This window comes from Cotesia typhae, unplaced genomic scaffold (genome assembly GCF_013202065.1).
Source record: "Cotesia typhae breed Kobodo isofemale line unplaced genomic scaffold, CoteBio_Ctyphae scaffold_152, whole genome shotgun sequence".
In the NCBI taxonomy this organism is placed as follows: domain Eukaryota; kingdom Metazoa; phylum Arthropoda; class Insecta; order Hymenoptera; family Braconidae; genus Cotesia; species Cotesia typhae.
The window spans coordinates 7,575,656-7,601,299 of NW_027423776.1; the positions used below are offsets into that span (position 1 = coordinate 7,575,656).

Consider the following 25,644-nt stretch of genomic DNA (forward strand, 5'->3'; position numbering starts at 1 on the left):
AGCTAATCCTCCAACCCGTTCTCTTACTCTGACTTAAACTTGTCTCTGAACTACCATATACCGCACATGTACATACCTATCTATGTACAATATAATACAATACAAGGTATATATGTAATACTCTTCTTTCTCTCGCCTGTCTTTGTCTCTGGTCTCAGTACCCTCCGTACTCTAAAGAGCGTTTGATCCTTCCGTCCATGCGGTTTTCCAAACGTCCCACGAGTCAAGTCATGTGGCACGTTTTAAGTTCATTGAGGGCTAAAACACGTTTTACGTAAACAACTTGCCGAGATATATGCATATCTGTATACAATGCAATACAATGACAATAACGACTAACAACTAAAAAATTTAATATTTCTTCTTATTGCAAATCCTTTAACATTTAATATGATAAACAAAATAAAACTTCTCGATTATTTTTTATTTTTTGCATATTTAAATTTATGATTTTTGCAATGAATTTTATTAGATTGCTTGAATGTATAAATACTTTTTTTTTTATTTAAATTTGATAATTGGCTTTTGTGTTTTATTATTGAATGTAAATTTTAAAAAATGAAATTTAATTGTCAACATAAGAAAAATCAATTTTAATTGGATGATATTAAAAATTTTAATTGATCATTTGCATTTACTCCGCTGAGATATATATTTTAATTATAAGCGGCAAATTTTAAATAAATTAATTACGAGGGTTTTTTTCTTTTTGTTATTCTTATTTCAAATGAAATAAATGTTGGAGATAATAATCAATTTATACGAACGAAACGAAGAAGGGTAAAAATGAATAAATGAATTTAAAGTTGAGAAAAAAAAGAGATTTATTTTTTTTTACCAGTAATTGCTTGACGTGACTGGAATTAATTGAAATATATATATATATATATATATATATATATATATATATATATATATATATATATATATATATATATATATATATATATATATATATATATATATATATATATATATATATATATATATATATATATATATTGTAAGCATATTTATATTGTTCAATTTGAGAACATTAAATTAAAAGTTTTTATGAAAATGTAATAATACTTTGTAATTTCAATTAAATCATTTATTACATTGTTTATGTAATTGTTTTTAATGAGAAGCTATTGTAGTTGGAAAACTTATTGCTTAAATTTTTTTTAAGTCTATTTTCCAAATAAAAAAAAAAAAACTTTATTTCAACAAGACAATTACTGTAAGAAAAATATATTTCTTCAGCAAAGAACTAAAAAATTCTTTAAAATTTTAAACTACTGATTTTTAAAATTTTGAAATTGCTTTTTTGAATGAAATCTTAAAATTTAGCCGACATCTAAAAATTTTTGGAATTTTTTTTACTGAAAATGCAATTTTTTTAAAAATAATTTTTTGGAACAAATTTATTTGTTAAAAAAAATTAAAAAATTGTCAAGTGACAGCTAACTTTAATATCATTTTTTTATTGATAAAATGATTCCATAAAAATATTTAAAAAAAAATTTAATTTGTAGAAAATTTGAAAAACTTTAAATGCAATTTAAAAAAAATATTTTTTTGTTCCAATTTAATAAATAAAAAAAAATTTTTTTTAAATTAAAAACGTCGACTTACTTTAGTATTATAAAAGGGTACTGATGACTATAGTGACAGTACTGGTTAAGTTCAGGGTGGGGCGTTTGGTTGAAGAAGGAGAGGCGGGAATTACGGGGAACGTGCGTTTAGGCGAGGACGATCTCTCGTCTCTCGTGGTTGTTGGAGGCTCTATGGCCGTATGCCGTATGGCTGTGCAAGCTGTAGTCTGTAGTAAAATCCAGTCACCAGTGCACAGCACAACTGAGACTCGGCATCGGCACGGGCACACCACACACCAGCACCAGTCAACCCACGGGCGTAGATGTAGAAACATGTCACTTCTCTTTCCCGTAAGAGTTTTCTCACTAAACTAAAACCTAAAACGACAAATAAATTATCCATTTAATTTTATTTAACTAAAAATTAATTAATAAATAAATAATAAAGACTCACCACCTCAACTGAAGACTGCAATTATAGTGAATTTGATATACTCAATAAAATAAAATAAAATATATTTTTTTTAAATATCGTGTTGACGTTCCAGGATAAACAATCCAGTGATTAATTATTTTTATACCAAGTGTTTGTTACAAGTGAGTGATCTGTAGAATTTATAATAAAAAATAGTGAGTGTTTATTTAAATTAACTAGTTGTGAGCTGTAAAAAAATGTCATTATTTTTTTAATCACATTGGATAAATATTTTGTGATAAATATTTATGGAATAAATTATTTATATTACAATATTATAATTAATATAAATAAGTGTCCAAAATACAGTAACAGTGACGACAGTTTGAGCATCTTATGAGGGTTCCATGGCTACTGGATTGGTCAAGTGGTGGCGAACACGATTTCTCGCTGGCTATAAGCCTTTTTCCGGTAAGTTTTATTATTTTAAAACCATCAATCATAATTAATTAAAATTATTTTTATTTTTAGAGATAAAGGCCGTTTATCTGAAAATACTTAATTGATAGAGAAAAAAATTTTTTTTTTAAAACTTACAGGCTGGCTGATGAAAAACATCTTAAATCTTCAATTTATTTATATTAAACTTGACCTGCAAATCGATCGATTGAGGTCACGATCCACAAATACGACTAATATAATGTAACTAATGCCTTTTGTCTGGCCGTTGAGTATCAGACACTAAATCTACAATCTACATATTTATATTACTACAAAAGAAGAGTAAAAAAAGAAATAATAAAAGTTGACCAGATTTTTTTTTGTATTAAATAATTTATTGCCGGCTTTGCAATATCGATTTTACTTAAATTAGTAATATAATATTGCCGCCCGACAATAAAACAGTAACTGAGAATTTAATCATCCAATTGCCATCTGGCAAAATACTAAACCAAAACACTTACAACATATAACTTTCTATCTTTTCTTCAGTACAATATTTCTTCTCTTTCTTGCTATACTCTATACTCTACTCCGGAAGTCTCAAATATCTAGCTTTATTTTTATTCTTTATTATTCTCTCTTATATTGCACATTCTTATATACATTACATTACTTTTAATTCTCGTCGCTCTCTTTGATCTTTAATACTTTATAAAGATAATAATAATAGTAATAATAATCAGAACAACTAAACGCAAATACACATTACACATGACTTTTTATCTGCATTTAAAAAGCTTAAATATCAAAAGCCATTAAAACTCTTAAAAGTTGGCTCTGTGACTCGTAATATTAAAATAAAAAGTTAAAAGTAGATAGAAAAAAAATATATTCATGCATAAAATAATCTTTTATATCTTTTTAAACAACGTATTGTCATGCAAACACTCTGGGTAACTTACCACACGAAGTAATGCCACCACACTACGCGCTCGTTTCGCGGTAATTGAGGGGAGAAAAAAAAAAGGGGTTGCTAAGTAAGATCTTTTTTACCCTCTTTTGCTCTTTGCCCAACCCTTGGTCTAAGTTCATTAGCTACTGTGTACACTAGTAGGGTTATACATTGTATAGTCAAAGGCTACCAATTTTATTTGTTTACTAAAAACAATTTTTTTTTATTTACAAACTAAAATTTATTTTTAATTACAAAGTTATTAAAGATCTTTTTTTTTTTTATTTCTTCTTTTAATTGTTTTATTTTTTATTATTATTTATTCAAATTAATATTTTTTTATTTCTTCCTTTAATTTTGATTTTTATTTACTCAAATTAATATATTTTTTATTTCTTCCTTCAATTTTGATTTTTATTTACTCAAATTAATTGATTTTTTTATTTCTTCTTTTAAATGTTATTTTATTAAATTAATATCTTTTTATTTCTTCCTTTAATTTTTATTTTTATTTATTCAAAATAATATATTTTTTATTTTTATCTACTTAAATTTATTTAAATTTCAGATTTCTTCCGCCCTAATATGTTAGTATTTATTATCAAGGGTTCCTCTGTAGTAAATATACCGTCGACATTCCGTCTAGTCAATGAACTGTGTCTTACTTCCGCAGTTAGTGTTACTCCGTTATCTCGCGAGTAGTACACCCATATAAATAATATATATATATATATATATATATATATATATATATATATATATATATATATATATATATATATATATATATATATATATATATATATACCTATACACAAAGTTAGATATGTAAATAAACTGTAAATAAGATAAATAATTAATGTAGATGGATTAAAGAGTTTGTAAATAAAATAAGGAGAGACGTGACACGACATAATGATAAAATAAAATAAAATAAAATAAAATAAAAAACAATAATGAAATAAAATGAAAAGGAAAACAAAACCTGACAAGCAGAATTGGTCGTAATTAACTTAAATTCCTGGAATAGTAAGCGGTTGGAAGGTGAGCTCCTGGGGTACGCAATTCGTGCTCGAGAATCCTCTACTCGAAATTCCGGTCTCTTTCAAAATGGTCCGGCAAACAAGCCGACTGTCGCCGCACCTTTTTTCCACATATACTTTTTGTTTTCTTCTTTCTTATTTCTCCTCATCACCTTTACATTTAGCATATATAGATTTCATTTATACTTTATATATTTATATATATATATATATATATATTACTTTAATCATAATAAATCTTTCTATACTTAACTGCTTTTTAAGCTTTTATTTTCAGTAACTTTACAAATGGAGATTTACAGAAGAGTAGAAGATTTAACGGTCTGAAAATGAGTATCAGCTAACGAGAATTGAGGAAAACTCACCCTCGAGATGAAGATGATAATAATAATAATTCTCCCTTCTATTCTATTCGTATTTTTCCCCAGCATAAATCTCCCCTAAGTTTATATATGTATACATTAGTCGTCGTCTCGTCTCGCCGACTCAAACTCCAGATACGATGCTTCTTCGATCACATCAAAACTCTAAATGGAAAGAGAATAGATATAACAAGCAATAGGATGGAAGAGCCAAGAGAATAGAACTGTTGGCATGGTATTGTCCGCCTTAGGGTCTTTCGCTCGATTGAAAATACCGTTCCGACAGCTACACAGTGTAAGCAGGAAAAGAGAAAATATAAAAGAAGAAATGAAAGATGAAAAAGGATCTGCTGCTGATGCTACTACTACTACTATATTATTATTATTATTATTATTATTATTATTATTATTATTATTATTATTATGAATTATAGTAAAGAGCATCGATCTTAAAAATTAAACATACTAATACACATACCGGAGAGAAATCAATAACATACAAAGATTACACATGGTATAATGAGTTGCCTAACGATATTAGAGAGGAAGATACACGGAAAGAACAAGATGACACTGGATATAATCTCAAATTATACTCAGTGATATCTGTGGTGAAAAAAAATTTTCAGATATTAACTAGTACAATCCAGATTATACTGGGTGATATTTGGATTATATTCATTGTAATCTGGATTATACTTGGTGATATTCTGGATTATACTTATTATAATCTGGATTATACTAGCTACTATCTGAAATTTTTTTTCACCACAGATATCACTGAGTATAATCTGGGATGATATCCAGTGTCATCTTGTTCATTCCGTGTAGATTAAAAATATTTAAAAGACGGTTGACAGAATTTATAAAAATTGTAGATAAATATTTAGAATAATCTTAATTAATATTTGTTATATATTTTATATTTAAAAGACTAGAATTTATTTGTAAAAAGTGTATATGAGTAGCGAAAGCTAAATAATGAAACATTACATTATAATAGTAATAATGATAATAAAAATAATCAATTTTCAGTTGTGATTATTATTATTATTATTATTATTATTATTATTATTATTATTATTATTATTATTATTAGTATAAAAGTTATCTGTACTATATATGGAGTAGAGTATTTGGTCCGTTCCGGTTGGTATCAATTATATTTAAAAAAAAAAATGTAAATTGCTGGATAAGGATAACTAGATATTTTAATTTCCTGTTATTTATTTATTTATTTATATTTACCATTTTTTTCAGTTATGGTTCATTGGTGTATTGAATAAAAGTTAATAATAGATGAATGAAAATTATAAATTGAAATTTATTCAAGAATTTTTCAATGAAATAGTGGATGGATTGAAAAGGAAACTTTGAGAAGAGCGACGAAGATGACGCGTGATGGAATGGATGAGTTTTAAGAGTAAAAGAGAAAGAGACAAGTAACTTTGTGAAGAGTAAGATAAAGGAAGAAGCTAAATGAAGGCTTTGAGAGGAAGAAAGATAAAAGATAGTTATTGGCATGGCGATAGTATAAGACTCGGCCATCACACTATACAGTGAACAGTGAACACTGAACACTGAACACTGAACACTGAACACTGAACACCAAGTGGAATAAGAGGGAAAAGAGAGGCGTTTGGATGGGTCTCTCTTCCTGGAAGCCAACAATAATAGCGGCTCCGAGTAGAGAGAGATGAAGAGAGTGTTGCCTTCGGCTGACGACCGTTGCTAGCTGCTCTTACTTCTTACTTGCTCGTTTTTAGATTTTTTATTATCTTGTTCTTAGAAAATACCTAGATCTAGGGTTCAATATTGAATTGGTTGTGGTCCACTGTCAAATTTTTGGTGATCAAATGAGTATTTTACTATTTTAATTTTAGAAATTCAACTATAAAAAGTGTGTATTGGATTTTATTTATGTTTATGCACTTGTGAGTTACTAACAAGTTATTTTATTCCAGCTGAGTGATCCTCTTTACTTGAGGAATTTTTTTTCTCAAAGTTATTTCCGTGAATTGCTGGGATTGTTGTGGCTTATGTAAGACATCTGATGTGAGTCAATCACTGGCAGGATCCTTCTCTGGAAAAAAAAAAATATTAAAAATAGTTTAATAAAAATAGAGTGGAAGAGAATGGAAGGATAAAAAGAATAAGAATAATGGGGAAAAAAAAAAAAAAAAAAAAAAGTTTAGAAGCATAAGAAGAATATAGAAGATTTAAAAGAATGAGAATAATAAAAAAGCATGTTAATATATGCTGAATAGAGTAAAATTTAATAAAGTTGGTTGCTTTTTATATTAGCAACTTGTTCTTCCTGGATATTTTTATTTTTATCCGTTAGATTTTATATATCTCTGGACTTACTCTCTTCTGTAAAGTATTAAAGTTATGAAGCATATATAATATCACAAGATGAAACGTGGTAGTATTTCTTCAGTACTCTTTAGTTAAACTCTTCTTACTTGCTACTCTTACTACTCTACTGTACTGTTCCGTATGATGCTTATGATGTATATATATGTAGAGAAGTAAAGACAAATAAGTAAAGAAGAGTACTTTGGTTGCGCTGAGTTGAGTTGAGTAGAGCTTCTCTTATTGGTATCCCGCTGCGTTACTCGTCTGACTCTTGAATTTCTCGACGTGTACAAGAAAATGTGTGCCGCCGTCGTGATATCACCGGCATTCTGTTCTGAATGCACATTGGGTTAATAAAAATAAATTATAAATAACAAGAAACATTTTAAATAAAATAAGTTTTACTTTTATTTTATTTTAAGTAATATACTAAGTATATTTGCATTTGTATAAATTACCAACACTGAGGATGTTATGTATTTTAGTAGTTGCGATGTACAATATTTATATTTATGTAATAGATTTTTTTTTTTAATGATTTATTTAATGATTTATCGAGGTGTTTCAAAATTCAAGACTTTGTTTTTCTATTTTAATTATTTTTACTGCAATCAATATTATTGTATATTTATACAATGAGTTATTACTGTTCTTTGAGTAGATTTACACAGTTATAAAATATATGTATTTTTTTGTTAATTTATATATGTTTGAAGAAAAACAGTTCAAAGAAGACTATATATAAATATAAAGTTTTAAATTTATAGTCCGGTAAAATAAAATTCTCAAGTTTTGAAAATAAAATTTATTTTTTTAATTAATGATCATTTTTGTTGTAAAAAAAAAAATTTTATTTTAATCAATTTGATCCTGGATTAATAATTATGAAATTTTTCTGATAATTTTTTTTTTTAACAAATAAATTATAGCAAAAAAAAATTTTATTTTTAGAAAACTTTAAAAATTGTAAATCCAATTTTTTAAAATTAATTTTCAAGATTTAGTTTATATTTAAAGAAAAATTTAAAAAAATTTTAATAATTAAGATTATTTGTAAATTATATTAATTAATTTTATTTAAAATAGTGGTAAAAAATTTGGAGTAAATTAATTTAGTCGGCATTTAAAAATTTTTAGAATTATTATTTTAATTAAAATAAAATTAATTTGTAAAAAATTGGAAAAACTGTAAGTGGAATTAAAAAAAAAAATTTTTTTTTTAGTTCTAATTTAATAAATTGAGCAAAGTTAAAAACGTCGGCTAGCTTACCTTTAGATTAAAAATTATAAACGTAAAAAATGATCGGTAGCAATGAAAAATATTTAATGGTATTTAAAAATAATGTCCTTGAACAAGTGATCTGTATGAAATTGGTTACAAAAATACAACAAAACTAGACAGTTTGAAAAGAAGTCGGTGTCTTTAAACAGTACAGAAGAATCTGAAATACCTCAAGCTGGTTGGAAAAATGTTGTATAATCTTTGATTTATCACCGGACGACGGCTGTTGTGTAGTCTGTATGTGTGTCTGAAGTCTTGGTAGACAGTATGTGTGCGTTTATCGTAATAAGTGAAAAAAATAACGTGAGGAAGCGAGAGGTGATGATCGATTGGTGGAGTAGGCGAAGTGAGGTGAAGATGAGGATGAGGGACAGAAGACGAGAACTACAACTACAACAGAACGATGCGGGAGAGATTTTAGAAGCTAAGGCGGCAAGCTTTTACCCTCTTAGAGTAGTGGTAGAGCGGCCACTTGAAAGGCTTCAAGGAAAAATTTCGAAGAATAACCTACCATCCAGAGTCCAAAGAGTCTGAAAGCATCGGCTGTATAATGCATGATTAAGCGAGACACCATAGTAAATAACCAAGACGAGCGATAAATGCCTCTGTCCACCTTGACAAATCTGCATTTTACTTCATCCCACTTTACTTCTCCTCCTTCTTCATTTTTTTTTTTTTATTATCATTTTATTATTTTGCTTCTTTCTGCATTAAATTTCTTATCTATTGTATTTTTATTTGATCCTCAATGCCATCAGCCAGCCTCTAAATTCTACATCGTTAAACTTTCAATTTAAATTAATTCATAAAAATAAATGGAAAAAAAATTATTATTTAAATATTTAATTATACCTGATTAATAAATAAATAAATATTTTTTATTACAGTTGTTGGTGGAATTGCCGAAGGAAGTGACTCTGAAGAATTATTATCTGCAAGTGTACCATCTAACTGCAACAGCACATCATCACCACCATCGGTGGCTTTAAATTCAACTACTCCAATATCAGAATCTTCTCCTTTAGTATCAGCACCATCATCATCATCATCATCATCAGTTCCAGTAGGTAGTTTTATACCGGAAACATTATTGCCAGAGCCTTTAATACCGGAAATTCTGCCACCATCATCTAGAAAAGTATCACCAACAGCTATTATTAATAATCCTGTTTCATCATCATCTTCGGTGTCTTCACCAACGATAACAGCCACTACACCAGCAGTTGTATCCTTCACGACAAATAATTATGAACAACAGGCTGTGTCAAATACAAGGCAATTTAGTTTTGAGGTATACACTTTAATTTATAAAAAATATCATTTTTTTTTAATTATACTAAAGTTAGCTGACTTTTTTAATTTTTGGATTTTTTTTTCATTAATTTAATTAGAGGAAAAAAATATTTTTTTTAAATTGCACTTATATTTTTTCAAGTTTTTTACAAATTAATTTTTTTGAAAATTTTTTTGTAATAATTTTTGCAATAGAAAAAAAATTCTAAAAATTTTTAGATGTCGGCTAACTTAATTTTCATCTTAAAATTCATTAAAATAAAAAAAAAAATAGAAAACTGATGATGGTGAAATTAGCTGACAGCTGTCAATTTTTTTAAATGTTATAACAACTCTAATTTAAATTTTAAAAAATATTTCTTAAAATTTACACTAATAATTTTTTTTTATTTCCACGTAAAAATTTTTTATTCAATTTTTTTTGATAATAATTTCACAGCTATAAAAATATAAATAATTTTATAATGCCCAACAATATCATTGTCTTCATTATTTACTACGTTAAACAAATTAATTGTTATTGAAAATTGTATTTCTTATTTTTAAAAATTTTTCAATTTTTTTTTGTTATAATTTATTTGTTAAAAAAAAAATTATTAAATATCTGTTAAATTAATTTTCATAATAAAATAAATAAATTTGAGTTTTATGAAAACTGCTTTTTTTTTTGACAAAGCTTCGCTTATGAGGCGTGCAGTATTTATAAAAAAATATAATGTTATTGTTACTGAGAAAAATAATAAAATAATTATTATGTTTAGGAATTTGAGTGTGATGTATCTGTTGCGGAGGATAACAGAAGAAGACAAGAATTTTCTTTTACACTTTATGACTTTGATGGACACGGGAAGATAACTAAAGACGATATAGCTGGACTTGTTACTTCCATTTATGATTCACTTGGTACGTCAATTGAAGTACCACCATGCGGTAGTAAAACTATAAAAGTTAAACTCACGGTGTCCCCGGATAAAAATGTAGACGAGGCCATTGGAGGAGTTAGCAGCGCTGGTGGTGGAGCTCTTGCTTCTGCTGCTGGTGCTGTTGGTGATTCTGGAGAAACACAAACTCCTGCTGTTAAAAAAACCCCAACAGTACTACTACCAACAACGAGTGTGGTTAACGCAAGTACGTCATGCTGTCACATCAAACCCGTTAAATCGTGCAGTCACGCGACACACGCCAGCCGTAGGGTTCCACGAAGACGGAGAATTCTTCGTAATCGTGCACAGGTAAGCTTTTGTATTTAATTACTATCTTTTGCTATCTATATTATTATTATTATTATTATTATTATTATTATTTTTATTATTTTTATTTCATAATAATGGAAATAATTATTTTTTTTTATTGATTAATAATTTATTAATTTTTAGACAGAATTAGTAGCCGAGTGGCACAGCGAAGAAGACGTTGATAATGTACCAGGAAATATTTCTAAGCAAGAAGAAATACACAGACGCGTGGGTGGCGGATCTATTCATGTACCAACTCCTTACTCAAACAGCTCCGAAGGTGATGTCAGTGATGACAGCGATTTTTCACCTAAGGTAACACCATTTACACCTTTAGTCACGACAAACCATCGTAAGCGCAGTGGGTCAATGCAACGGCAACAGTTACTTGAAATTATTCAAGCTAATATGGAGAAGAATAACCTCAGTTTTCATGCATCTAGGTAATTATAATAATATATATTTATAATTAAAAGAATAAGGAATTACATTAAAGCTAGCAGTTGACTATTTTTTAATTTTATTTAATAAATTATTTTAATAAATTATGACAAAAAAATAGACATGAAAAAATTAAAAAAATAAATAAAAAATGCCAATTTTTTTGTCAAATAAAATTAAAAAATTGTTAAGTGACTGCTAAATTTTCAACTTAATATATTTTTAAGATAGCCAATTTTTTATGTTAACTTTTTAAAGGAATTTTTAATAATTTTTTAGTTCAATAAATTTATTCCGTGACATTTGTCTATTAAATTATTAGTAACTAGCAACTTTGCAGTCATTATGTGAACTCTAAATTTGCCGTGACTTGTAAACTGTAAATAAATAAAATTTTGATTTATTAAATAACTTTTTCAACTATTGACATTTTTAAAGATCTAAGCTCATTCCGATGTTACACTCATCAAGATCTATCATTTGAGTACCTACATCAATTTTTCATATATTTTATATATTTATATATTTCACAAATACCATACATATAAAATATATAAAAAATGCCATTATTATATCTTTAAAAATGTCAATAGGTCACAAGATATAAGGTCATTTCTTCATTATATGTATCTAGAGATAGATCATTTTCGAATTGCCACTGGCCACAAAATTTTGCTTATTCTTTTAATAATATAGATTTATTCTGTGATAGGACTATTATTTAAAAAATTTTTTAAATTCTCTATAGTGCAATTATAAAATATAAAAATGTTCTTATTCATAATCTGTAAATAGTGACTGCAGGTTGCTATTTTTTATATTAATAAAAGTAATAAAGGACAAATCTAAAATTTAGCATAATGATAAAAAAAAAAAAAAAAAAAAAAAAAAAAAAAAAAAAATCTAGAATGAATAATTTATTACATTATGAATGGTAAAAAAAATTTCTACGAAAGATATTTAATATTTATTATACTCTCAACAGGAAACGACATCAAAGCGAACACCTCCGCGTGCCTCCTCAACGTCCTTATGCTGGTGTCTCACCAATGAGCCCAATGTACGTACAAACCAGCAGTAGACCACCGTCTGCGAGTCGTCAACCTCCTCCGGCCTATCATAAACCGGTTCGAGAGTACTCACATCATCACGCCACGTCTCTTTCTAAACTACCTGCCAAAGCTCGAGATAATCAGCGCAAAATACAAAATCATCATTCGCATACGACACACTTTACCAGTAGTATTGACACTAACATAACAGTACCAACGATAATCACAGCGACGACGCCGACACACCACCACCACTACCAGCAGCAGCAGCCAAATTCTAATTCTAATTCTAATAAACATCATTATCGCAATAATTTACAGTCAACGATAATGACAACCCCCCCGACGGCTGTTGCCAATACTCTCGTTGGGCATAATATATTTAATACTGAGTCGATACAGAAAAATCACATCAATCAGCGTAATAATGAGCATGCACGTCAGAACTATGTTCAGTCATTGAAGCAGCAAAAGACTTCTGTCAATAATAATAGCAAAGGCAGCAAGAAACATCAGTTGAAGCATGCAACGCGTGAACAAGAACAAGCACGAGCTATGCAACAAGTTGTTCGTTGGCTGGAACAAGAATTTTCATCTCAAAATCCTGATAATGATAATACTAGCAATGCAGGGCGTAGACACGTTCATGAACATATTCATCATCATTATCATCACTATCATGCTGATCCGCTCGTCTGAGAAGATTATTATTTTTTTTTTTTTATATTTCTTCTACCAAAATATAATTAATTGATTGATTGATTGATTGATTGATTGATGTCCGGGTGATAGCGATTTTTAAATGTAAATAGACTGATTAAAAAGGCCTATTTGTTGTGACAATGTTTCGAATACGTAAAAAAAAATCATGCAATTTTTTAATTTTTAATGCTTTAATTTTCGAGCTTAAAAGTCTGAACGATTTATTTTTTTACTCTAATTTTTTTGGTAATTTAAAAACGAAGATAATCATTTTTTTTAATTCTACTTGATGATGTAATGACTTATTTTTTTTTTTTTTTTTGAAAATATTTTTATATAATTTTGCGTGCTCGATTAATACATTTATACATATAATATATTATTGTAATTAAACGGGGAATTCATCCTGTTTATTTATGCGTCCGACACTGTGACAATATTTTTCTATTAGTCTCAAAACAGAGTATTAATAAATATATAAATATATATATTAAAAAAAAAAAAAATTGTGAAAAGTAATAATAATAGTTATAAAAGTAATAATTGATAGTTATTAAGAAAATAAATAAATAATTAATGAAGAAAGATATATAATTATAAGAACGTCCTGTTTTATTTTTTTTAATTATTAATATTGAAGGCAAAATGAAACAGGACATGTAATTTTGTATTGGACTTTGTAACCGATGTAGATATTTTGTGTAATGTTCGTTTTTTTTTTCTTTTTTATTAATATTTATTAAAAACATTTTTTATACTATATCGCCTTATTAATTTATTAATTCCTAATAAAACTCATCTCACACTTTGATTAATTATTATAAATTTTCGCGAAATCAAAATGTATTTTTTTTTCTATCTTAATTATTTAAAATAATTTTATCAAGTACAGGGTTTTATTCCAAGCTTACAATCATTTAATTACAAGGAGCACTTCAAGTCACACAATTTATTTTTTTATTTTTATTTTTATTTTTATTAGAGCTAAAAAAAATTGCTTGTTTTAATTTTTTTATGCGGCAAAGCTTTTGTACTTGAATTCGAAAAAAAAAAAAATTATACATGCTTATAAAAATTAATTACAAAATATTTAGATTTATAATTTTATAAATAAATCAAATGTTTATTTATTTTTATTTTAAAACAAATGGTAATTTTATTTTTACTCTTTCTAATTATTTTTTACTAATTTTACGTTTTAAATTCAAAGTTACATTTTTAGTAAACAATAAAAAATTCTAATTCTTGGATATTTATTCTTGATAATTATCACTTTTAAATATTATTTTTTAAAAAAATTATTTTTTACAATTTTAATAATTTTTTTTTAATTTTATCAACACTGTAAATGCAAAGACTAAAATTGCTTTAAATTTATCAATATATTTACAATGTATTTTTATTGAAATTTTACAAAGCTCAAATTATTTATAATTTAATTTTTTTTTTCTCAAAAATTTTCTGATTTTATTTGTTAAATTTTTTTTTGCATTTAAAAAAAAATATAATATTTAAAAGTGATACCTAACATGTAAGATTAGAAATATTAAAAAATATATTTTTTGAAAATTTTTTTATCACTATTAAAAATTTTATTAATTAATTTGATAATTTTTATTTTGAACGGTAAAATAATTTTTTTAATTAATAAAATTAAAAAAAAATTTTTTTCAATATATTTCAAATGAAAAAAAAAATTTTTAATAGTGACAATTTTATAATAATCGATAAACTAAAGGAATAATTATTAATTAATATTTATAATTATTATTTTTTTCTTTAACAGCACTCTTATACTCAGAATGTCCAATAGCTCAAACAATTTTCAATTTTATCTTAATTTTTAATTACTATATAATAATTATTACTTATTACTGTTAATATTTATTTATTAGACATTAGGATAATTGTTAATTATAATTGATAACCACAATTATTATTATTAAAATAATAAAATCCAAAAAATAAGACTCGGTGATACCTTTATAAGACTTTATACATTATTTTAAATTTTATCTATCAATTAATTATTATCTAATTCTTTTTGTTTGTCGTGAAAAAATTATTTGCCGTGCAGTGCCAATTATTATGTATATATAAGTGAGTTTATTTTCAGCTAAAAAAGAGTTATAAAGATATATATTTAATACAAACAAAAAATTAATAAAAATTATATAATAAAAAAAATAATCAAAGCACAAAAATATATATATAATATAATCCCTCTACATAAAATGTTTATCTAAGCAAATTACTACAGATAAATTGCATAAAGCATTTTTAATATGCTTTTTATAAAATAAATTGTAATTAAAAAAGTAAATAATATGCAAGAGCTTAAAATCAATTAATATAAAATATTATATTTTAATTTTTTAGTTGCTTTTTTTTTTTGTCTTAACGTCAACTTAATTTCTACATTAACAATTATTAATTATCTAGATTTGATATAATATCGAATGCAATTTACTGTTTACTGTAAACAAACAATCTTATTTCAAATCCTTGGCAAATCAATAGAATAAAATACATAGTATTGATTAAATTTATAATTATACTTTTCAATAACATAATGAAGAAATATCATAAGTTTAAGCATGATTTTGTTGTTGATGTTACAGTAGGTACAATGTATTATATTTATTCAAATTTTAAACTTTCACACTGCTTCTACTGGTTCAATAAAATTCTACATATTTTTTATAGATATTATGTATTGATTTTTTTTTCTTACATTAAAGAAAAAATTTTTTTTAATTAAAAAAATACTCATGATTTTTCCAATCAATAAAAAATATTTTTTTTTCAGTTTAAAATTTTTTCACTACACTGAAAGAACAAGATAATATTGGATATCATCCCAGATTATATATACTCAGTGATATTTGTTGTAAAAAAAATTTCAGATAGTAGCTAGTATAATCCAGATTATACTGAGTGATATCTAGATTATACTCATTGTAATCTGGATTATACTAGCTACTGTCTGAAATTTTTTTTTACTTAATATAATCTGGGATGGTATCCAGTGTTATCTTGTTTTTTCCGTGTATCAAAAAAAAAAATATATGTTCATAAATATAGTTTTAAAAAATTTTTTCAGATATAAATAACTGATTGTGCATTAAAACAAAAAGCATAGTCATTAAAAATTGATTGGATTTTTTACAATAAAATATAATTAAATAAAATACAAATTAAAAAATCGAGCATTATTATAAAATAATGAAAATTAATATTTAAAATTTATAAATTTTACCAATTCATATTATTCTATTTATTATTATTATTATTATTAATAATAATATCAACATTGCTATTAATATTATTACATTAACTAAAAATTTAATAATTTTTGACTTGCGCTTTCCTTAAAAATCGCCCTCGATAAAATTATTTCTGCCGTACAGAAACCTTTTTTACGTACCAAACCATATAATATTTGTACATACTTATATATCCAATGATCAAGTGAATGGTTATCAACGTATTTCAATAACGTAAAACAACATTCACTTACAACATCAAAAATATACTATTGCAAATGTTTTATTTATTTATTTATCATTTTTAGCGTCATCCGTGATATATAAATGATACCACAAATAAAGTAATTATTATCTATCCTAAAAGGTATTGTATTATCATTATCGTTACAATAATTATTACTAATTATTATTATTATTATACCTATGATTATTAATAATTCACTCTCACACTTTTTTTTTAAATGACTTTCTCAAATTATATCATTAATAAAAAAGATCCGATACGCGAGATTATATTTAAATATAATGTCAATGAAAAAAAGACATCGGGTAATTTACATTTTTAATTGGTCAGAAGCTTTACTTTACTTTATTTTCATTTTTTTTTTTTTTTAATATTATTCAACCCTCAAACCATCTTTGACAATACCATTGATATCAATATTGTTATCAATAATATATCATAAATTCTATAAAAACATTATTCCTCAACATGACATAAGCAAATCACAATGACTTTTTATCATATAAATTTTCACGTATCGGATCTTACATTATTTTTAATTAATATTAATATTATATTATTGTGTATTTAATATTTAATTAATATTATATAATTTATAAAGTTTAAATATTAATTAAAAATGCATTAATTATTAATTATCAATTTTTTATTACACTCTGCTACGTGATTTTTTTTCAGAAGACGAATCCACGGTCGACGTCACCCCGGTAGTAGCCGCAGCCAATCGTTTTCCACGTCTTGTTGAATTATTACTGCTCGCCTCAGCAATTTCTGTTGACCCTTAAAACCCGAATATCAACTATTCGTCCCTTTTTTTTTTTTTTTTTCTTATATTATTTAAATACATACATTTATTCAGTATCGTTTTTTTTTCTCCAATTTGATTATCAATCATTTATTTTTTAAAATATTAATATCAATATTAATGTTACTTGCAATAAATTGTAAAACGATAATCAACAGTTTACAAATCCCGAAATAATTTATTAATTTATTAATTTATCGTTAAAATGAATAATTAATAAAAAATAAAAAAAAAAATGATGTAATTTAAAAACATCACTCACCACGTAATTTCGTTCTTGTGGAACTCGGAACAGACGGAGGAGGCTTTGTAGTTTTTTTCGTTTCAATTTTTTTGACATCGGTGTTACTGGGACGTTTACTAGCACTAGCACCAGCATCAGCTTTAGTACCGCTAGCATTAGTATCTCCAGAATTCCCCGAATTGTCATTAGAGGCATCTGTTTTATTACTGCGATTCATAATTCGTTTAGCACGACTTGATACATTAGCTACAGACTTAGCTATTGCCAGTGCTTTATTGTTTGTCGCAGGGCGTTTCTTAGCACGGCTCGATTTAGGTGTTGTTGCCGTTGTCGTCGTTGCTGCTCCTGTGGTCGATTTTTTATCAGCCTCTTCATCGCTGCTATCATCTTCTGAGGAGGATGACGAAGAAGACGATGAACTTGATGATTCACGTTTTGACCTCTTACGTTGTCGTTGCTTAGGTTTACTTGATCCTTTTCTCCTCTTCAATTGTGATTCGTCTTTGTATAACGATAAATCCACTAAAAAAAATTTTTTTTAATTAAACATGACTACAAATATTGTTACTTTAATATTTATAATAAATGTGTTTAATATATGACTCGATAGACCGGTGTTTTTATTTAATAAAGAGAGATAGTTATTATCAACTGAGGTACCCAATCTAATTCTTGAAGAATGCTTAATTTTTCATTATTATTCCTTCACTATATTATTTTATTAGTATAAGATTAATCAATTAAAATTTAAATTGACCTTTACGTTTAGAATTGTAAATTTAAAAATTGTCAAATATTAAATAATAAATTGCAATAATAATAAATAATAATAATTACTTACATCCATCAGGATGTTCTTCCGTCACACTAGGTTTTTCAGAAACACCAGCTTCAACATCAATAGCACGCTTCAATATATTTTCCGTTCGTAATAATTCAAATTTAGTCAATTGATATTTATTTTTATCAACTTTGTTTAAATTTAAATTCGTCAGTATGCAATCAAAGTCTGTAAATAAAAATAAAAATAAATATATATTAATAATAATATTCATCACCAATTAATTAAATAAATTATCAAAATATTTATATTACCAGTAAAGTCATAAAAGTCAGGTGAATAAATTTCACCATTATTTTTATCCTGCGAAAGCCAACGTATGCGAATACGCCGACTAGATTTGAAAATATTCTGCATTGCTTGGCATACATAAAAGCTACCTTCAGCATTACGTACTGCTAAAAATTCATTCCTAAAAAAAAATTAAAAATTAATAATCATTAATCAACACATATAATTTAAAGCTATGAAATACATACTTGTAAAATACGATGAGTTTATCATCAGGATTTTTATTAGCAGGGGTTTTATTGAGAGTTTGTTTAACAATCAAAGCTATTTCTGGCAGCGGACTCTGATAAGGTTGGGTTTGAACACGATTTCTTTTAGGTTTGCTACCACCTTCAGCAGATGGGCTCTTTAAATCCTTCAATTCCCGAGACTTTCGTTTAGGAGCTCGAACAGGTGAGTTTAATTTTTGCTCAGCTTTAGTCATCGTTGTTGCTGGTGAGGTTGATTCACTAGCTGCTGTCTTTGTAGGTGTAGTGGGTACTTTTTTGGTACCAGCAGCATCAACTTTAGCTGGGGTGTCCTCAGTTTTTTGTGGAGACACTTTATTTTGCACTGTCACTAACGTAGGACAATTATCGGCTTCTTTAGTGCCATTGTTAACAAGAATTTTTTTCTCCTCAGCTTTCGGTACCGTACTTACTGCTGCTGTAATTAAAATAAAATTTTCCATTAATAAAACTGATCAATAATTATATTTGAAAAAAAAAAATTGAAAATTAAATTAAATTAAAAATTATTATTTAAATCATACTAATAAATCCAAGTCTCATAATACCAAATAGAATTCAAAAATTTATAAACATAAACCAAAATTTATATCCAAATATTATAATTAATAATTCAACTGAATATATTTTTGTACCTTTTTTTTTTTTATACTCTGTATCTTTATATAATTTTAAGTAATTATTTTAATAATTTAATATATACTTATATTCATACACATTTCAAATGTAATTTAAATACCTTGCTATTTGGCCTGTGCCTTGGAATCTACTATGAATAAATAAATAAATATAAAAAAAAAATAAATCCACAAAACTCTATCTGCTAATTGTATCAAAGATTTTTTTATGTATCTTATTTAACGCAATAAATTAAATAAAAAAATAAATAAATAAATAAATACACACCAGAATTTTCAATAACCGCAGATGGTTGTGGTTCAGATTTAACATCATCTTGACTTCCAGTAGATGAACTCTCGGGACTAACATTATTATTTCTATTAGCCTCTTGACTTTGTTTAGTCTGTAAATTAGATTCTTGATCAACAGGTAAACCTGTCCCGGGTATTTTATTAACAGCCACCTCCAATCCATTGTGAGTTGACTTATTATCCGTTGAATCACCAGCCTCTTTTTCTCTCTCAGCCGGCACATTAATATTACTAGTCAGTGTGACTGATGACGGCTGTGCTGATGCTGACTGATTATAAGGTGCTGCCATCGGATAAACTTGTGACCTATGATCCTGGACCAAGCTGAGGGGCTGGCTAGCCGGTTGGAGTGTAACGTAACTCAAATTACCGCCACTCAATGGTTTCATTGAACCTGGATCACCTCCAGGCATTACTTTTTGGGCCATAACATTCATTGGTAGCATCGAATGTCCTGACGAAGGTGGTGTTGTTCCTACTCCTGGCATTGTTGATGTGCTCATATCCTCTAAGTGCCTCTCTCAGGCACTAACTCTGTAAAATTAAGTACAAGTTATTACAGCAGTCAATATACCTAATAAGCTAACCAAAAAATTTTAAAGATCAAAAAGAACAATTTAACTCCAGCATGTTTTAAGAATTTACATTTTTAATATTATTTAAATTTATTAAATATTTTTTTGTAAAATAATGAAAGAGGAACGTACGATAATGACGGTTAATTTGGATAATTGTAAGTATTTAATTAATAGATAAAGATAATAATCAGAGTGTTATGAAATGACCACGACATTGGCGGCGGGAAGCGGAGGTGGCAGAACATAGTAAACATAAACATGAATCATATATTTTTCGCCATATATACAACCAATAAATATTCCTGGATGAAAATAAAATCAATATTAATGTTAATACAAATGATAAATAATAGAGATAGATGTATAGGTTAGTAATAATGATGTGTTACCTTTGATAAAATAGTTACAAAAATAAGCGTAGGTGAATGATGTTAATGTTATATGATGATGTTGCTTCGTAGTTGTTGGTTACGATCTAGCGCCACGGTTAACTCATCTTCTGCGTACAGAAAAATTTTCCCGCGTATAATTCCTGCTTACCAGCTACCATATAATGAGGTTACTGCGGTACATTGTAATAAATAACAATTATTATTATTTTAACACTACTATTGTTGTAATAAATATATATTATAATGTTATAATGCGTTTTAACAATATGATTTGTTATAGATTAACAACTACTCTTAACGCACGAAAAACACAGACAAGAATGCCAGGACGTTAGATGGCGTCGGTCATCAGACGCCGTACGTAACACGATTCGCTTTATGCACTGCGACTTAATTGCGAACTAATATTTTCATTGGTTATCGTTTGTCATTATATTTATCTTCCGATTGGAGGATTGTCATTCGTGCGCTGGCCAATCGTGATAGAGATACAAGTGAAAATAATTAAGGGATACCAAACTTGTAAATTTTAATGTCGGTTTCATTTTATTTTAGTTTAGATAATGAAGTTGTATTAGAAAATTTTTTATAATTTTATAGCAATTAAATTATTATAAAAAAAATTTAATTAAAAAGTTTCATATGTAAAAATTAATAAAAATTACAAGTGAAAATTTTTAGAAGCATTTTTTTACTGTAATTGATTTATTAAAAAAATTTTTAAAGTTAACAGCTGACTGCTAATTTCAGTATTATAATCATTTTTAATAAATTTAATTATGTAAAACGTTTGTTATTGCAAAAGTGTTTTTTTTTTAAACTAAAATAAATTTATCAAGCAAATTTATGATAGTGATAATTAAATTGTTGAAAAAAATCTAATAAAAATTATGAAACTAAAATTAGCATGAAAATTCACTTAAAAGATAATTGGTAATTTTAAGAATTTTTGTAACAAATAAATTATGGCAAAAAAAAATTGACATTCAGAAATTTAAAAAAACTACAAATGCAATTTTTTATAAATAATTTTTTTAAAAATTGCACTTATAGTTTTTCAAATTTTTCACGTTGAATTTTTTTTTTTTAATTTTTTTGTTATAATTTAATTAATAAAAAAAAATTTTTTTAAAAGTCTAGATGTTGGCTAACTCAATTTTAATTAAAAACTCTCAAAATAACAACAAAAAGCATAAAAAAAAATTTTACAATTTTTTAGATAACCTACCGACAATATGTCAGAATTATATTTGTTTTGTTGGTTCCCTGCGCAACAATAAATAAATGTTTTTTTTTTTTTTTTAATTTTTTATTTTTATGATCTCAAACAAATTTCTATCTTACTTGAAAATTTTTAATAAATTATTTTATTAAATTAATTAAATTTCTATTAATAAATAAATATATAATCAATAAAAAAAAAACAGATGTTATTTAAAACTGCGTAATTCACAAGTAGCGCCATCTTGATTAAATATATACAACAATACGTCAAATATGATGATAACAAAATTTTTTGAAAGGTGATTTTACAATTGACCTGAAATTTGTTTATTTATAACCTAGTAGTTACAAAAAATATTTTTAATTAATTGAGAAATTGCTAAGGGGGTAATAAAAGTAAGTGTCATTTTTTTTATAAAAAAATTACACGAATTTGACTTTTATAGAAATAAAACAATAATATCTGAGTTAAGTAATTGAAGTCACTTTCAATCATCAACTGGGAAGTAATTAAATCTGAGTAAGTAAAAAAAATCATGACATTAAAGTTAGCTGTCTTTTGACAATTTTTTAATTTTCTTTCACGAAAAAATTTGTTCTAAAAAATTATTTTTAATAAATTAAAATTTCTACAAGTCCATTTTTTTAATAATTTTTTTTTGCTATAATTTATTTATTAAAGAAAATTAAAACAATTGTGAAGTGACAGCTAAATTTAATGTCATAAAAAAATAAAGTTTGATTGATCTACTCTATAATAAAAAATTAAATATAAATTTTTATGTAGATAAATGATGAACATTCCGTCAATGCAACAACAAGGTGGTATGGCGATGGGCCAAATGCCGCAACCAACAAATCCCCAGATGGCCCCGAATCCTCAGCAAGCTCAACAAGTCCAGCAGCAGGTCCAGCAACAAATGCAGCAGCAGCAACAAACCCAAGAGAAACTCGATAATATTTCAAAAGTAAAGTCTCTTATTGGACCACTCCGAGAATCTCTTGTAATAGCATTGAAAACGGCGGCTCAAACGTTAACTCAAAATAGCCTAGTGGACGTTGGTTCATCAAAAAGCCCGGACTCTGATCACCGTTTTAATAAAAACATGGAAGAATTTTATTCTATTTGCGATCAAATAGAGTTACACTTAAAAACATCTATCGAATGTTTATCGCAAAATGCCAGTTCTGTTCGATATTTTCCAATGCCAGTAATACCGACTCGCACTGAGGCTATTCCAGCACAAGAAGGACCAGCTTTATCATACCCACAGTTCTTGATCACTGTAAAGTCTCAGGTTTCATTTTTACGGGAAATTCATGATGCGCTCGTCGCTGCATCGAATTCTTTAAATAGTAATGAATAATTTTAGATAATTTAATTTATAGATAATTAAGTCTTTTATGTAAATTTAATTTATTCATCATATACTTATACTACCAAGGTTCATTTTTGTACGAGAACAGGTTTTCATATAGATTTTTAAAAGTAATATTAATTTTGATAATGTAACAGCAATAATGGGTAATTTAATTTTTTCAATAACATATAAAAAAATTAAGTTAGCCGATATCTATCAAAATTTAAAAAAAAATTTTTTTTTTGAAAAAATTATAAAAAAATCAAAAAAAAATTTATTTGTAAAAAACTTAAAAAACTGAAAGTGCAATTTTTAAAAAATATTTTTTTGTCCTAATTTAATTATTAAAAAAAAATTAAAAACGTCGGCTAACTTAAGTATTATTACTATATTTAGTTTTATTAAAGTTTATTTATTGGAATGCCTACTATCAGTAAAATTTTATTAAAAAATATTGGGTCAAACATTATTGCTTATTGCTTAACGTTATAATGTATGCAGCAAAACTTTTAAACAATTTATTTACTTTTTGATAAGTACGGATATTTTAAATGTAATTAAAAATATAATTACAGTTAACGTTACTTGTAAAAAAAAAAAAAAAAAAAAAAAAATTATTTTATGAAAAAAAAAAGTATCTCTGTAAATAGCGTGAAAATTAAATAAAAATTCTTTTATTTCTCAAATAAAAAAATTTTATTAATGCATACTTGATAATTAAATAAATTTTAAAGCGCACTGAGTTATCGGGTATAATTTTTCCAAACAATGTATAAAAAAACTCGTACAATTTATTAATCCAAATAACGGTATTAAATATACTCACTTCTAATTTAATATGTCTATAAATATCATTGAAATAAAAGCAAATTTTTTAGAATCCCGACTTATGAATAATTAACAATAAACAAATGTAAATAATTTTTAATTGTAAATACAGATATTATCGTATTAATAGCGATAATAATGTGTATGACTAAATACTTCCATTTGTGGTATAAATGATTATTATCATCACTCGGTTGCTCAGTTAAGTAGCTGTAAGCTTTAACATCAAGACTGAATGAGTTAAGTATCAAGCATCAACAGCAATACCAGTAGCAGTACCAGTCTAGCTGTTAATAATATAAATAAAAAGAGAATAAGTAGTTACAGTAGCACCCTAACGCAAGTACACAAGTGCAAATGGGTGGTATCAACATTAACAAGCGCTGTCACCGTTTAAATGCTTACATGAATAAAAAAAAATCTTTATGATCTTTTATACTTATAATAATAATAATAATAATAATAATACATATGAATATATGTATATATACACCTGACATGAGTATTACAACTAGTGTTACAGTGTTGTATAGTTGCTCAAGCAAAAAATAGTGTGGGAGGCTGACCATAACGCGTTCTTCAGTTTATGAGAAAGCTAAATATCATTAGAAATATATAGTGTAGCAATCATTAGAAATATATAGTGTAGCAATATTTTATTTTATTTACTTTTTTATCAAAATTAATGTAGCAGAGATTTGATAATTTTTTTTTTAAATAAATTATGGCAAAAAAAATTTTAAATTCAATTTTTAAAAAATAATTTTTTAGAACAAATTTGTTAAATAAAATTAAAAAATGGTCAAGTAACTACTAATTTTAATGTCATTTTTTTATGAAAATTAACGTAGAAGATATTTGATGATTTTTAGAATTTTTTTTTAAAATAAAGTAGAAAAAAAAATTGACTTTTAGAAATTTTTAAAAATTAAAAATTCAATTAGAAAAAAAATTTGTTTTTTTAAATAAAATCAAAAAATGGTCAAGTGATTTCTAACTTCAATGTCATTTTTTAATGAAAATTAATGTACCAGTATTTATATTATTAATGTAAATACTGGTACATTAATGTATTAATTATTAAAATTAAGAATTAATTAAAATCAAGTATTTATTAAAATTAAGTATTTATTTATTAAAATTAATGTATTAGTATTTATAAATATTTTTTTAAGTGTGCTATTATTAATATATCTTGCACACAGTGCCATACAATATTCGTTGGTTATTATAACATCATTCTCTCAACGCA

The 25,644-nt window shown here is 25.9% G+C and overlaps 3 protein-coding genes and 1 long non-coding RNA gene across 8 annotated transcripts; 2 read left to right on the forward strand and 2 right to left on the reverse strand.

Annotated features, from left to right (window-relative positions):
- Positions 1-122: 122 nt before the first annotated feature.
- On the reverse strand, positions 123-2,846 carry LOC141536105 (uncharacterized). The gene is made up of 3 exons (XR_012480690.1): positions 2,590-2,846; positions 1,618-2,183; positions 123-258 (listed from the first exon to the last, which is right to left on the reverse strand). It is a non-coding gene; the product is annotated as an uncharacterized LOC141536105 (long non-coding RNA).
- Nkd (NKD inhibitor of WNT signaling pathway naked cuticle) lies at positions 2,182-13,916 on the forward strand. Its single transcript, XM_074256361.1, has 5 exons — positions 2,182-2,463; positions 9,321-9,724; positions 10,488-10,958; positions 11,103-11,404; positions 12,388-13,916. Exons 1-5 carry the CDS (start codon positions 2,400-2,402, stop codon positions 13,151-13,153), a joined length of 2,007 nt encoding a protein of 668 aa, XP_074112462.1. The 5' UTR covers positions 2,182-2,399; the 3' UTR covers positions 13,154-13,916.
- A 3,298-nt stretch (positions 13,917-17,214) lies between these two features.
- Positions 17,215-21,324, reverse strand: LOC141536214 (uncharacterized). 5 transcript variants are annotated; one of them, XM_074256570.1, is made up of 8 exons: positions 20,977-21,311; positions 20,717-20,889; positions 19,984-20,543; positions 19,039-19,495; positions 18,814-18,971; positions 18,560-18,727; positions 17,737-18,240; positions 17,215-17,449 (listed from the first exon to the last, which is right to left on the reverse strand). In XM_074256570.1, exons 3-8 carry the CDS (start codon positions 20,510-20,512, stop codon positions 17,319-17,321), a joined length of 1,947 nt encoding a protein of 648 aa, XP_074112671.1. In that variant the 5' UTR covers positions 20,513-20,543; positions 20,717-20,889; positions 20,977-21,311; the 3' UTR covers positions 17,215-17,318. The 5 variants fall into 5 exon arrangements, with proteins under 5 accessions (XP_074112671.1, XP_074112674.1, XP_074112675.1 ...); XM_074256573.1 differs by lacking the exon at positions 20,717-20,889 and having other exon boundaries at positions 19,039-19,492; positions 20,977-21,324; XM_074256574.1 differs by lacking the exon at positions 20,717-20,889 and having other exon boundaries at positions 17,215-17,440; positions 20,977-21,320.
- Positions 21,325-22,502: 1,178 nt separating this feature from the next.
- On the forward strand, positions 22,503-23,722 carry LOC141535793 (mediator of RNA polymerase II transcription subunit 29-like). Its single transcript, XM_074255909.1, has 2 exons — positions 22,503-22,723; positions 22,991-23,722. The coding sequence occupies exon 2, from the start codon at positions 22,995-22,997 to the stop codon at positions 23,568-23,570; it is 576 nt and encodes a 191-aa protein (XP_074112010.1). The 5' UTR covers positions 22,503-22,723; positions 22,991-22,994; the 3' UTR covers positions 23,571-23,722.
- Positions 23,723-25,644: the final 1,922 nt, after the last annotated feature.